General features: G+C 37.2%; 2 protein-coding genes across 7 annotated transcripts; both read left to right on the forward strand.

Annotated features, from left to right (window-relative positions):
- The first annotated feature begins 612 nt into the window (after nucleotides 1–612).
- Nucleotides 613–6727, forward strand: acd (ACD shelterin complex subunit and telomerase recruitment factor). Of its 6 annotated transcripts, none has more exons than XM_083558561.1 (13): nucleotides 613–923; nucleotides 1514–1635; nucleotides 2791–2881; nucleotides 3099–3178; nucleotides 3267–3311; nucleotides 3832–3878; nucleotides 4044–4195; nucleotides 4285–4363; nucleotides 4485–4643; nucleotides 4836–4997; nucleotides 5614–5888; nucleotides 6115–6191; nucleotides 6540–6727. In XM_083558561.1, exons 1-13 carry the CDS (start codon nucleotides 816–818, stop codon nucleotides 6646–6648), a joined length of 1506 nt encoding a protein of 501 aa, XP_083414687.1. In that variant the 5' UTR covers nucleotides 613–815; the 3' UTR covers nucleotides 6649–6727. The 6 variants fall into 6 exon arrangements, with proteins under 6 accessions (XP_083414687.1, XP_083414689.1, XP_083414688.1 ...); XM_083558563.1 differs by having other exon boundaries at nucleotides 4836–4961; XM_083558562.1 differs by having other exon boundaries at nucleotides 4860–4997.
- A 602-nt stretch (nucleotides 6728–7329) lies between these two features.
- ogfod1 (2-oxoglutarate and iron-dependent oxygenase domain containing 1) lies at nucleotides 7330–13294 on the forward strand. The gene is made up of 13 exons (XM_083558547.1): nucleotides 7330–7640; nucleotides 8255–8400; nucleotides 8490–8536; nucleotides 8627–8727; nucleotides 8881–8997; nucleotides 9292–9383; nucleotides 9932–10060; nucleotides 10614–10727; nucleotides 11245–11324; nucleotides 11515–11765; nucleotides 11968–12084; nucleotides 12569–12627; nucleotides 12990–13294. Exons 1-13 carry the CDS (start codon nucleotides 7484–7486, stop codon nucleotides 13140–13142), a joined length of 1563 nt encoding a protein of 520 aa, XP_083414673.1. The 5' UTR covers nucleotides 7330–7483; the 3' UTR covers nucleotides 13143–13294.
- The last annotated feature ends 956 nt before the right edge of the window (nucleotides 13295–14250 follow it).

A 14250-nucleotide genomic window follows, 5' to 3' on the forward strand; every position in this document is an offset into this window, starting at 1 on the left:
ACTCATCTATGCAGAATTGTTGTAAATCAGCCACATTGGAGGGTTTTCGAGCATTAACCGGTAGGATTTAGGTCAGGACTTTGATTAGGCCACTCCAAAGTCTTTGGATTTTGTTTTCCCTCAATGATAAAAACCTTCATTTAAAAACTGCATGCTGTGTTCAATTGTGTTATCTTTTAATAATATTTAAATTAGTTTGATGATCTGAAGCATTAAAGTGTGACAAACACGCTAAAAAAAAATAAGAAATCAGGACTGTAGGAGGTAGGAACATAGGGGTTCATGGATGTGGTAAAGGAAGACTTGCAGGTAGTTGGTTTGAAAGAGGCTGATGTAAAGGACAGATTAGCATAAAGACTCTGTAGCGACCCCTATTGGGAGCAGCCGAAAGTAGAAGTATAGGATATGTTTTAAGTATATTGTATGTATATGTGTGCATTTATTCTTTCTTATTTGTTGTATATTGTGAGTTTTTGTGTATTTTAAAGTCTAGAGAAGTTTTAAATCAGCCAGTTTCCCCCGTAGGGATTAATTCTCTACGTTACTTCGCTCTGTTTCCTTAAGAGGGCAGCAGAGTCTCGCCGATGCTTTTAAATACAACTCGGAACTTAAAACCTCTGCGTGTTTCTACACGGAGCGAAAACGCGAACGTAGCGTTGAAGTGAGCCGCCAATTCAGCTACCGAATGTTGGTTAAAAAAAATTACGCAACATTTCAGCTGTAAGCGCGGGGAATAAAAATAGAAACAAATAAACGTAAATAAACGTGTAAATAAACGTCCTGAAAATATCTTTTTAGATGTATTTGGCGCTATAATGCGTCGCTACAGGACTGAGAGTAAACCGGAGCCTTGGATCGAGCAGCTGATTGAAAACTACGGCGAAGAGCAACGAGAAATTAGCGTCAGAGCTCATGTAGTCGGGGTGAGGCTCGGATTTCTGACCTGCTTTTTTTTTTTTTTTTAACCCGGAATGATTAATTAAGTGTACAGCAGAAGGTTGGATAAAAATCGGTGTTTTTGCTTATTTATTTAACTTGATAAAGAAACTACGGAAGCCCGTTTCCGCCATATGCAATAATGTTATTTCGATGTCTTTTTATCTCACAATTCTGACTTTTTTCTGAGATTTGCGAGATACAAACTGACTTTCTTTCCTTAAGAATTGTAAAAGATAAACTAACAACTCGTAATTCCGAGTTATACAGTCAGAATTCTGCCCTTTTTCTTCGCATTTGCGAGTTTCTAACTCATTTGCGACACTTTCTGGTAAATCACTATAGGAAACCGAGATGTGGTTCTTACAGAATACGGGTGTAACCTCTTTTTATTTTATTGTAAACAGAACTTTGTATTCCCGTATAATATGACGGATATGGAAGCCTATTGTGTGTTTCGCCAGAAAGAGGTTCACCCCTGTGGCACCTCTGGAGTCACGCCCTAATAAAAAGGTGGAGTGGATGTGTGTACTGTGTCTATGTGCAATAATATGTTAAACAAAGTGTGTGTGTGTAGGTGAGTGACTTGACCGAATCTCAGCGCACGGATGAGAGCGATGCCTGCATGCTGTTCCTGTCTGATGGGACTGTGTTTATTCCCGCGGTGCTCAGCGCAGGCGCCTGGGAGCGCATGCAGGAGTGAGTACAACACACACAACTTATTAACTATGTGTTATGACACCAGCGACTAAACACCTGAGCCCTCGACTAATTTTACACTATAATCATCACCATCATCATCATCATCATCAGCCTGGTGTGTTAAATCAGCCTGAACTTGTCGATCCAAAACACACTTAAAAACGTTTTTAACACAAACTCAACACAGTAGCTTTTTCTTCTCATGAATTTACTCCATGAGGATTTTAGCACCAGATTATATAGAATTAAAACTTATAAAATGCATGTTTCAGCCTTCCGTTGTTTTTAAAGACTCAGATTCACACACACTCTGGTGATCTCATTTAGGTTCAAATCAGAGTTAAATAGATAATAAGATTTTGATACTGTTCCAAATATTATAAGATATGAGATTAGAATTAAATAATAAGTTGTTCACTTAATATAAATGAATATAAATATTTCTTACTGTATTTATGTATCAGAAAAGTGTTGTATATGAACAATTACTTAAATTAATCATTTGTTCTCAAACTGCTGGGGGTTTTTTAATAACAAAAAACCCACACATCATTTTATTAAATAATCATATAGATATGAAAGGATTTCTTGCATGAATACATATTGTAATGTTATTATGTTTGTTTATTTGTTTATTTATTTATTAATTTGATGTTAAGGAATAAAATGAACTAAAATATTTAGAAAGTAGGAATGTCTTTGCCTATTATAATTGATCATGTTTCACACTTTCATTACATTTTGCATTAATGAGACATTAATGAGACTTTAATATCTATTATTTGTATGTATTTGTTTATTTTTAATAATTTTAAGATTTATGTATTGTCAATAATAGTATAATGTCACCAGTAACGGTAATATTTATTATGTAATTAACAAAAAAAATTATATAAAAAAAAGATAATTATAAAAAAACTATTAACCTAAATGTAAATTTTTTTGTTGTTTGTTTGTTTAATTTTATTTTATTCTCATTGCAAAGCTTAATAATGTAAATAAGCTCAACCTGGAGCTCAAACCTGAATAAATAAAAAGGTTCACTTGATGAATAAAAACAAAATGATAGAAATACATTCAGGTTTTTGTGTCGGTAATAAACAGTGTGTGTGTGTGTGTGTGTGTGTGTGTGTGTGTGTGTGTGTATTTCAGGTTAGAGGAGAGAGACACATTTTCAGGTTTAGACAACACGACAGTGTCAGTGCGAAACTTCCAGCTGCAATTTCACATGGACCCGGAGCTGGTACAGATGCACTTTATATAAATATCTAAATATATGAATGCAATCTCAATTGAACATCGATTACAACAATAACACTATAATAACACTACCTTTATTACTTGTTATAGGATCATCATTTTCCAGCCATTACTTTTATTACTTTTTCATTTCCTTTTAGGTCTCCACCAAAAATAATAAACTACTTTTCTCCCCTCTCCCTTTTTTCTTCTTCTTTTAGACAACCTGTCAGTTTTATCTCATTGTTCATCACATTGTCACCGTGGGTCGAGTCACTCTGCATCACCGGCCTCCGAGCTGGTAAGACCTTTTCCACCATACACAATAATTCAATTTTAAATACACAGCTTAAACCTTCAATATTTCAAAACCTCTCCTTTGTTTTCAGTACGACGCTTCTGTCAGTCAAACAACAAATCCTGAGGACGTGGCGGTATGTGTGTGTGTGTGTGTGTGTGTGTGTGTGTGTGTGTGTGTGTGTGTGTGTGTGTGTGTAAAATTATTTTATTCTAATTTATCTATAACAAAGTTATGTTTAAATATCCCTTTGTGTCAAATCCAGACTAAATAAAAAATGCATTAAATTACCAAATGTGTTTATGTAACACCTGATTTAGCTTAGGCCACTCCCCAAAAACCCCCCCACCATAAAATGCAAACCTTAAAACGACCAAACACTACATGATGGTGTTTGATATGCGGTATAGCGTTCATTAATGCAGCTCAGCAATTGCAGGCCATCAACTACTGTAGACACAGTAACCCCTCCCACTATCATGGGGTGCCATTACTTTTGTACAACTTTTTTTTTGGCCTTAATTAATGCATGTTTTCAACTGGGTATATTTCCATTACCTTCATACAATAAACACTGAATATAAGTGTGTGTGTGTGTGATCAGTTGGTTGGTCTCTTTTCTCTGTCCTGATGTCACATCTTATTTTCCACTTCAGATCCCTGGTGAAGGAGAGTTCAGAATCTACTATGAGCTCCCAGTCAGGTTGGTCTCACACACATGCACACAAACACGCATTCATTTTTATACATACATACATGAGCATTTGCGCATACACATCTTATTATTCTCCTCTAAACCGGACTTCTCACATTTGCAGTTAATACAATTGAAAATGTTCGTTGTTGTTGGATAATATTTTTCATATAGGATTACCACTTTCCTGTCTGCTGGGGGCATGGTACAACGACCTCATCACGGACCTCCTGAATGATGCAATCCAGAAAATAACCGCACCCACCGTGGGTCACCTGGGGATGGCCACACATACTCGCTGGCACAGAGACAGACTTCGCTGCAGGGTAAGATGGTATCCATAGCAACTAGGTGGTACCAGCTGTCAGTACAACATCCAAACAAGTGTGTGTGGGTGTGTGGCTTTTTTTTCCAGGGTGAGGAGAGTTTCAGCACTCCTGTGTCTCATCTCCTGATCCCACAGGAGCAAAAGGAGATGTTGACAGCTGATCCCGGTACTGTACTGTCTCCCGTCTAATTAATTGCTCCTTATCATTGCGGACCTTCGGGAATTCCACCAGACGAGTTTCTCCATGTGTGTGTTTTTGTTTCCCCCTTGAATGTTTCTGTGCTCAGGTGTGTCGAACAAAACTTGGAGCGGACTGGTGCCTCCTCACGTAGGAGAAACCTTGAAGCGGCCAGTCATGTTGCAGGACGAGGGCGGAGATCTGCCTGCCATGGCTTCGGATAGGCTGGAACATGGGCATCAGCTTACTCTGAACAACACAAGACCGGGTAAGAGACAGGAGCAGTAAAGTGGAAATGCTGAGGAGAGTAAATGCTACTCAAGGGATCTTATTGCGATGTTGTTGTACCCCACCCCCCACCCCCTTTCCCCCCGCCCTTAACACACACACACACACACACACACACACACACACACACACACACACACACACACACACACACACACACACACACACACAGCTTTTTCTCTTCCTGGTCTCTCAGACATCTGGTGTGTTAAAGATGGGGAAGGAGAAGAAGAAAGAGAAGAAGGAGGAGGAGAGAACGGGCAGGAAGAGAGCCCCTGGGATTTGTTCGGTCCTGCTGGTGACCTGCTATTGATTCCATCATTATCTTCAGAGAGTAATTTATTGTTTTGCTAAATTAGTGCAATACACCCAGTGTTCCAGCTTTAAGTTAAAAAACCTGCACAATATAAGTAGCATGTGTTCAAATGTGAGTTAAATAGAGTAAACAACAGTTAATTATAATCTATAATATAGAATGGTTGAATAAATAGATTACATTCCATTTTTTTTTGTATGAATAATGTGTGTATAATTTAGGAGTTATGGTATGTGGATATATAAATATTAATATTTGTTCACAGGCTGGGGGATGTGTTTGTTGTTGTAGTGTTTATTTTTCCAAATATTTGTATTAGTAATATTAATAATAATATTGATAACACATTTTTTTATTTTGGTTTTTATTATTTATGATTATAACTGTTATTATGAAATATTAAAATTCAAACTTCAATAAATGCATATTTATTTAAATAGTTTATATATATTGTAAAAAAAATTACATTTACATTTTTTTTCTATATAATGTTTGTAAATTTATCATTTTGTAAATTTATTTTGTTAAATGTATATAATAAATACATTTAAAGATCTAAGCATGTTTATGGATTACATAGCAAATAATTGTGGTTTTCTTCTCACAATCTCCTCATCTTTCTGGTCATTTGTAGGCAGCGTGGATTTACTCTTGCAACCAGGCAGTCGCTCGCTGCTCACCAACAGTGGCTCGGCCAAGGAGTCCACGGTCATCAGTCAACCATTTCATAGACCAGGACCATCATGTGACCTGACAACCACAAACCTGCATCAGGAGCCACAAATACCAAGTCCATTAACATTAACTGAACACATTGCAGCCACATGTTTGAAAGAACAATCCCCAACAGGCAATCCCCAAAAAATATCCCCCCATGTGTCACACACTCCAACTGCCAAAAAAAGCCGGGTAGGTGTACACACACACACACACACACACACACACACACACACATATACATATATATATATATATATATATATATATATATATATATATATATATATATATATATATTATATACACATATTATATAAAATACACACACACACACACACACACTTGGCACAGTCACGCAAAATCTCAGTCAGTTGTGTTGGAAATAAATGTTTTTTTCTTTAACGGCCACCAACAGGTTCATTCAGACGGCAGCAGTTTCGCATACACGTATGAACCTTGTCCGAAAGTGGCCTCGGCTCTGAGTCAGTTTAAGTAAGTCCAGATGAAAAAGGAAAATTAAAATACATTTGTAAATAGCACAAAAAGCAGAATACACACTCATATTATCTTAACTTTTTGTGTTGGTGTTTTTATGTGTCTAATTGAAAATGAATGCATAGCAAACACAATAGGGAAAAATACTTAAGTAAATACACTACTAATTACAATACAAACAAAACAAATTATTTTACCTTCTATATATGACCAAACAAATTGTATAAATCAATTATTTATTATTATTTATTACTTAGTTGAGTGTGCTTTGTAAAAAGACTGTGTGTGTGTGTGTGTGTGTGTGTGTGTGTGTGTGTGTGTGTGTGTGTGTGTGTGTTTTTGCAGGGTCCCAGAGCAGCTGGTGCAGTGGGCGGCGGCTTACCTGGGGACTCCTCAGCATGATCTTATTGTCAGCAGTGGAGTGGAGCTGAGAAAGGTTGCAATAATGAAATAATTTTCATTAATATTTTCTGTATGTTGTTTACAAAATAATGTGTGTATTGTAATGAGATTTATTAAATATATATTTTAAATTATTGTCATTATTGATATGGTTGTTCACAAGTCTTACTAAAAAATTATAAAAAAAGACAGTTTGTTCTAATGAAGTGGTTTGCATTAATAATAAAAAAGAATTACATGACAAAGTATTATATAGGTAATATAAATTACTTTTTTTATTGGAACACCTGTACACATGTTGTCTCATACAGTTGCATGTCACCTCACGCCAGTCACGTGCCAGTAGTTTAAATGTTTTACATACAATTATACAAGAGCTTCACTGCATTTTGGTTTGAGATTTTTAGAAACTACTAATCACCTACTGGGATTTTTACACGCAACGGTCTGTAGAAATTTTGCAGACTGATGAGAAAAACATAAACTGATCAGTTCTGCGCCAGACTGGTTCAGGCAAACCAGTGGAGAGACAGTAACTAAGATAAACATTCTGTACAACTGTGTTGAGCAACAAAAACCTTCTTAAAATCTTGGTGGTGAAAAACAACATAAGAAGACTTTCCTCATCGGGTTCTTCATCTTTCAGCCAAGAACAGGACTTTTAGGCTACAGTGGACACAGACTCAACCAAACTTTTTTCATCACTTTTTTTTTTTTTCAAATACATTGTATTTTCTTTGTAAATGTTACATATACACTTGTTTGTTTTATATCCTTGGTGGGTAATAGGAAAAGAAGTGAAATCCTTCCTCGACAAAAATAATTGAGCGAAGGTTTGATGACGTCAAATTCCTGCGACGGACTCGCTTTCTTACTTGGAGGCTGACATGTCTACTAAACGGCGCTCGGGCGACACAAATAAAGGGAAAAGTGCTAAAAAGAGTAAAGATGGTGAAGTCGCAGTTATCAGCTCGGACCTGGAGGATGAAGTGATCCGGAATGGAATGAAAGAAGCCTGGAGGAAAAAGACGAGTTTCTCTCACGGTTCGTGCGCAGCGCACGTGCGCCTTACAAACCCCATCCTGTTTCCCTGTGTGTGTGTGTGTGTGTGTGTGTGTGGGGAGGTGTATCTGATCAAACTGACATGCATTGAATTCAGTAGCAGATTTCCTGTTATAACCTCTGCACGAGATTTACTCATTCATAAAGAATTAAAATTAACGTGATGATTACCACATGATGAAGTTGGAGCTTCGACACACAATGTCAAACAGTTTTAATGCAAGACGTAACACATCATGGTTTTAAAAGTATTGGCACTCCTCAGTGCACATTTCTGCTGTGCCTTTTAGAAAGAATAATAATGTGTATCTTTTATCAATATTTAAAGGGTGCCAATATTTTGGCATACCAGAGGAGTCAAAGGGATAAATATTTTTTTCTCCCTGTTTAAATGAAAACCAAGCAGATCGAAGTGATGGCTGCTTTTATATATATATATATATATATATATATATATATATATATATATATATATATATATATATATATATATATATATATATTTGTCTTTAATGTGAAAATATTTCTGTGCAGGAGTTTCCCTTTGTGTGACTTTGTTATATAAAAATGAAGTAACATCAGAAACATGTTTGCAGGCAGTGTGCAGTTGGACTGTGAGCCATTTCCTCACTGTAAAATCGCCAATTTTGTTCAAAACGAAGGCTTTGTGGAGAATTTGAGAGATGAACTCCTGCGACTCCATTTTCACAGCAAATCCAACGACCTGTACAAATTTCAGCAGGTATCTCGGCAAGCTCAGATGTCTTTAATTTGGGTTGGGATTTTTAAAGGTCCTGATTTAAAGAAATGCAAATCTCGTGTTTTTTACAGTCTGGTGATCTAAAAAAGAGGAAAGAGCATCACATTTCTGCAATAAGGTATGAGCTTTCGTGTTTATGAAGTGCTCCAAATGCAATAATATTTGTGATTTTATGTAATAATTAATAACATTTTTGTGTGTCTGTTAGGTCACTTCTTTTCCTCCAATTCCGTTCATGGTTGTCCGAGGTATTAGGAGTGGACTTAGAGCCGACTGTGGATATGTCCTGTGCGAAATACGAGCACACGGGTAACGAAATAACAAGCTGCTGTGTGTGTGTGTGTGTGTGTGTGTGTGTGTGTGTGTGTGTGTGTGTGTGTGTGTGTGTGTGTGTGTGTGTGTGTGAGTGTGTGTGTGAGAAGCGTAACCACTTCACTGTTGCTCGTATTCTCTTTTTCACAGACGTCCTGCTGTGTCACGATGACGAACTCGAAGGCCGGAGAGTTGCGTTTATTCTTTACTTGGTGCCTCCATGGAACCTGAGTGATGGAGGAACGTTAGATTTATACAACACAGACGGTGTGTGTGGAGCTTATACACAGCATGATTGTTTTTCTATAAATTCACCTCCCTTGGTTTCTTTTTCCTCTGCACTACTTTAAAAAGGATGTATATACTGTAGTTACTTTTGTGACATCACTGAAACGACTTAGCTAACATTCTTAGCTAACTTTCATTACAGCAGCTAGAAATATACATTTAAAGCTTTATCTTTAGGCTGTTATAAAAAAAAATTTATCACAATCTTATCACAATCCAAATTTTAAAAGACTTAAATATTGTGTGTGTGTGTGTGTGTGTGTGTGTGCGCAGAACACTATGAGCCAGTGAGCATAGTAAAGTCCCTCCTGCCATGCTGGAACACTTTGTTGTTTTTTGAGGTCTCTCCTGTTTCCTACCATCAGGTCATTACAAACACACACACACAAAGTTCACAGTTTTCTGGTAATTAATTATTAATGCAGTAAATACAGCTAGTGCTTATTTTACTGCATTAATCTGCTGTGAGAATCTAAAACAAACAGTTAAATACTTGTGTATGAAAGTATTTTGTAATCTACTGTAGATGTTATTTAACTCCTGCTTTTGTTGTTTTTTTTAGTTTTTTTTTGACCAAGTTAAACAAAATGTATTCCATTTTGCTTTGTGTCACTCTTTAGAATCTGCCTGTACTTTATTTTCTATTTTTTCTAATAAGTACCAATACTTGTGTTTTCCTCCTGCTTTGTATCACAGTTTAGTTCAACAAACGATTTAGTTTCATTCTGCTTTAGATTCATAAATGTAGTTTTGGGTGTGAAAGTATCATTATTTCTTTTAACTCTAACTCTAACTCTAACTCTAACTACTCTAACTCTAACTCTAACTCTAACTCTCTCTCTCTCTCTCTCTCTCTCTCTCTCTCTCTCTCTCTCTCTCTCTCTCTCTCTCTCTCTCTCTCTCTCTCTCTCAGGTGTCAGAAGTTCTTACAGATGATAAATGCCGCTTGTCTCTGAGTGGTTGGTTTCATGGCCCGTCCCTGCAGAGACCTCTACGCTACACAGAACCAACACTTCCACGTCACACACACATCCTCACAGATGTGAGTCAGGTTTATATCAGGCCATTGACTTTTGTTTCATTTTTTTATTTTTATTATTTATTTTTATTTTTTTCATTTGAATAGGTCTCAAACAATTATACGAATAGTCGAGTTGAATAGTCGAGATTTCAATTATTATATTTGTACTTTTTGAACCAATGTACACAAAACTCCACCCCCAGAACTACAGTGTTTTATCTCGGAACTAGAGTTAGCATTAACTCTTTATTGTAAACAGGCCACTTATGCACTTCTGGGTAGATGCTGACTGCATTTTCTTGGCTTTGTACATGTACTTTGCAGAATGACAGTTAAATCTAATGTAATCTAACAAGAAATACCATGACATCACTTCTGAGCAGCATTTAGCTAAGTGTGAAGTAACACAAGCATTCCATACCATAATACAGTTTTCCAGATCAGGTTTACACAGCAACGTGGTACACTTGTGCTGATGTTTTAAAGGGGATTTTTTTTTTTGAACAAAGTTCTTCATATTTGCCTGATTTGTTTCTACCAGAAAAAGCTTTAGGTGTTTGTGTGTGTTTTTTAGGAGTCTGTGTTATTTGAGTGGGTAAATGAGATGTACATGGATCCACTTTATCAGGCCCAGGTACAGCAGGAGTTTGAGGACACTTCAGAAATCCGTTTGCCGAATTTTCTCCAGGTGATCACATTCTCAAACACATCCATGTAAAAAGAAATATATAGATATGGGATCAGTTTAATCAGCGTTCTAAATGAATATGCTGATTCATAAACACCTGTTACCATAATAACATACAGCTGCATTTCCATACAGAGTGAGTAATCTATTGTACATATTTCCTAATGACCCTACTGAACTAAATGGAGTTTTTTTTGCACGTTTTTAACTCATATGGTGAACGTGGTAATTTTTAATAATGTACCGAGGCACTAAATACATTTGACGAATTTGACGAATGAGGCTGGTAAAATATTTTAAACTATTGTTTATAGGTGCTTCGACATAGGCAAAACAGGATGTAAATGATAGTTTATAATATAACAACATATAAACAGATAAAAACTGTTACCTAAAAAAACAAAACATTTAATTGCAATAATTGGAAAAACTCTGTAGTGTAAGTGCAATAAATCACTTGTTATAGGAAAGTAGTTGATGTGCACATTTTTCCATGCATTATTTTTAACTTTTTCAGGAGGAGAAATACAACCAGGTGATTGAGGCCTTACAATCAGCTACAATCGAGTGGGAGAGGAGAGGACCACCCAATAAAAGGTTTATTTATTTATTTTTATTTATTTATTTATTTTTATTATTCCACAAAATTTCTTTCTGCTGCCACTCATTCACTGAAAGTAAGTGTGTGTGTGTGTGTGTGTGTGTGTGTGTGTGTGTGTGTGTGTGTGTGTGTGTGTGTGTGTGTGTGTGTGTGTGTGTGTGTGTGTGTGTGTGTGTGTGTGTGTAGGTGTTATGCCCGAGCACAGCTGCAGAATTTACCCTCATGTCTAAAAGAATGCTGGGATCTAGTTTCATCGGAGGCGTTCTTCCTTCTGCTTTCCAACCTGACCGGGCTGAGCCTCCACGCTCTCGCTCCTGCAGATGATGAGAGCGAGGAGCAAGGGGAAAATAGCGAGGGGCAGGAGGGGCAAAGCAGCATAGACACCAGAGAGGATGAGAAAAATGATCCAAATTCATCAACTGAGGAAAAAAACCAAGGTGATCAGACTTTACTCAGTTTGGAAAGACTTGGAATTCTTTTCCTTTTTCCTTTTTATCTGACTTTTATTGGGACATCACAATTAGAGTGGGAAATATTTATTATTCAATTCTAAATATTAAAATAAAATAGCACGCAAGTTTAAAAGATGCTTATATTTCTCTCTCTCGCTTTTGTTTATGTGTGCGCTTGGTGTTTCAGGTCCTCCGGTGTGTGTTGGTGAGCTTCGTCGTTGGTCTCATGGTGATTACACTCTGCTGCATGACTCTGTAAAAAGAGAGTTTGGACTGGACCTGCTGCTCCATTTAGGCTGCTCAGGTAACTCACATCATACCCACATCACACCTGCCTGACTCTCTATCACCTGTCCTGCTCTCACTCTTGTGTTACTAACAAAAAAGTTTGACTTCTGTCTTGCTCAGACACCCACCTCGCTCCTCATGAAAGACCTAATCCCTCGGACACCCACCCTTCTCCACTCAGACACCCACCCTTCTCCACTCAGACACCCACCCAGACACCCACCCTTCTCCACCCAGACACCCACCCTTCTCCACCCAGACACCCACCCTTCTCCACCCAGACACCCACCCTTCTTCACTCAGACACCCACCCTTCTTCACTCAGACACCCACCCTTCTTCACTCAGACACCCACCCTTCTTCACTCAGACACAATCTTCTTTCTCTCAGGCACCTGTGTCACTTCTCTCTCTGACTGACTGACTGACTGCCATTTTTCTGTCCTTCCACTTTTCTTTTCTTTCCTTTCTTTTTCAACTAAAAGTTATTTTCTGTTTTAGGGTGGAAGCCGGAGTTTGGAGGACTTACATCGTACATCGCACATGACGAAGATGAAGAGGTCTGTGATGGCATCACACTTTTAGCATGTTTGTAGTTTGAAGTCTAAGGCCAGCATTTTGGATTTCTAACCAATTTTCCAAAAACAAAAAATACACTACATTTCTATACTTACTATATTACATAAAATGAGTCTCATAGTCTTTAATTTACATATTCCTGAATGTTTTGTGGTATCTACACATGATCAGGGAAACACAACTCTCAAACTCTTTCTCCTGGAAAAAATAGTTCTAAACGATCTGTACATTTTCCGCTTCATTTATACACACACATTTAACTGATGTCAGTGACCTACGACTTTCACTATATTTGGATTGTATCTAAAGATTTAATATTTTTCCTTTGTGTGTGTGTGTGCAGCTCCTGACCATTTATCCTGAGGACAATTCTCTGGCATTAGTGTACAGAGACAAAGAAACTCTGAAATTCATCAAACACATCAATCACAGCAGTGTTGTTCAGGAACAGCCGCTCACACACTTCTACGATTTCTCTTTCACCTACTATGAATAAACACGACCGCACACACGGCAAAGCCTTTAATCAACAGCAACAAACGTTTAAACAAAAGTGCGTGTTTTGTGGGTTTCTGGGTGAATAAATAACAAACCCATACCTCTGTTATACAGTTTTTAAGCAATAATTAAACTATCATGTTTCAGTCATATTTGTGTTTTCTGTGTACAACAGAACTTTTTTTATAAACTTTAATCCATAGAAAATGATTAGAAGTTTACACACACACACACACACACACACAATAGGCAAAATGATGCCTTGTCAGTGTCTAATCCCTAAACTCAGATTTATACTCAAAGTATGGCTAATGGTTCTGTCATTCAAAAGGTTCTATCTGGAACCTGTTATGAATTCAGGGTTTTGTGCACTGGGGTTAAAAATGAATTCATAAATGGGGAAATAAATACACAATTTTAGTCAAAGAAAGGGGCATAATAAAGTGAACGCATTCTAGACTTTTACACTTATTTCTGTATTTTGACACCTTTTTTTTATGTATTTTATTGTCTGTATATATTTATAAGATATACAGTTCTTACATTATAGTCAACTCTCTGGTTTCTAGGAGCGTTGCTATTATTTGCCTTAGCTTAGCAAACAACGGCGGTTGTTGACTTCAGGAGGACATGGCGTGATCACTCTCGGGTAAACGTCTATGGCTCCTCCGTAGAATTTGTTCTACAGAGGGACTATCGGGAACATCCTGAGAATCTGCATCACTGCCTGGTTTGGAAATTGCACTGTCTGCAGAGGATATTGAGGACAGTAAAGATCATCTGAGACTTTTTTTTCCCTCAGTCATGGACTTTTGCACATCATGTTGCATTTGAAAATCCACCCAGTATTGTGGCTGAACACACTCACCCAAACATATTCTTTAATATCGTGTTTGGAAAAAAGAACATTCTGCTCCCACAACCAAACTGTGTAAGAGTTTCTTTGCAGACTTCTGTCTGAGTGGACTGACATGCACACACAAAATAAACCCCTACTTTCCAACTCAGTAACTGTCAGTATTTATTATAAATTGAACAATGTCTTTGTACTTTATTCCACATTAGCTCTGTTTTCTGTTCGGCTCTGCACTGTAATTTGCTGTGCT

Source organism: Silurus aristotelis (assembly GCF_946808225.1).
Source record: "Silurus aristotelis genome assembly, chromosome: 13".
Taxonomy (NCBI): Eukaryota; Metazoa; Chordata; class Actinopteri; order Siluriformes; family Siluridae; genus Silurus; species Silurus aristotelis.

What these genes read in the sequence shown, in the direction of transcription:
- ogfod1 (XM_083558547.1), top strand. Translation starts at nt 7,484, where the DNA reads ATGTCTACTAAACGGCGCTCGGGCGACACAAATAAAGGGAAAAGTGCT. An exon ending in AAAGACGAGTTTCTCTCACG is followed by an intron (nt 7,641 to 8,254) that starts GTTCGTGCGCAG and finishes ACATGTTTGCAG; the next exon opens with GCAGTGTGCAGTTGGACTGT. An exon ending in AACTGAGGAAAAAAACCAAG is followed by an intron (nt 11,766 to 11,967) that starts GTGATCAGACTT and finishes TTGGTGTTTCAG; the next exon opens with GTCCTCCGGTGTGTGTTGGT.
- acd (XM_083558561.1), top strand. Translation starts at nt 816, where the DNA reads ATGCGTCGCTACAGGACTGAGAGTAAACCGGAGCCTTGGATCGAGCAG. An exon ending in TCAGAGCTCATGTAGTCGGG is followed by an intron (nt 924 to 1,513) that starts GTGAGGCTCGGA and finishes GTGTGTGTGTAG; the next exon opens with GTGAGTGACTTGACCGAATC. An exon ending in CAAATCCTGAGGACGTGGCG is followed by an intron (nt 3,312 to 3,831) that starts GTATGTGTGTGT and finishes TTTCCACTTCAG; the next exon opens with ATCCCTGGTGAAGGAGAGTT.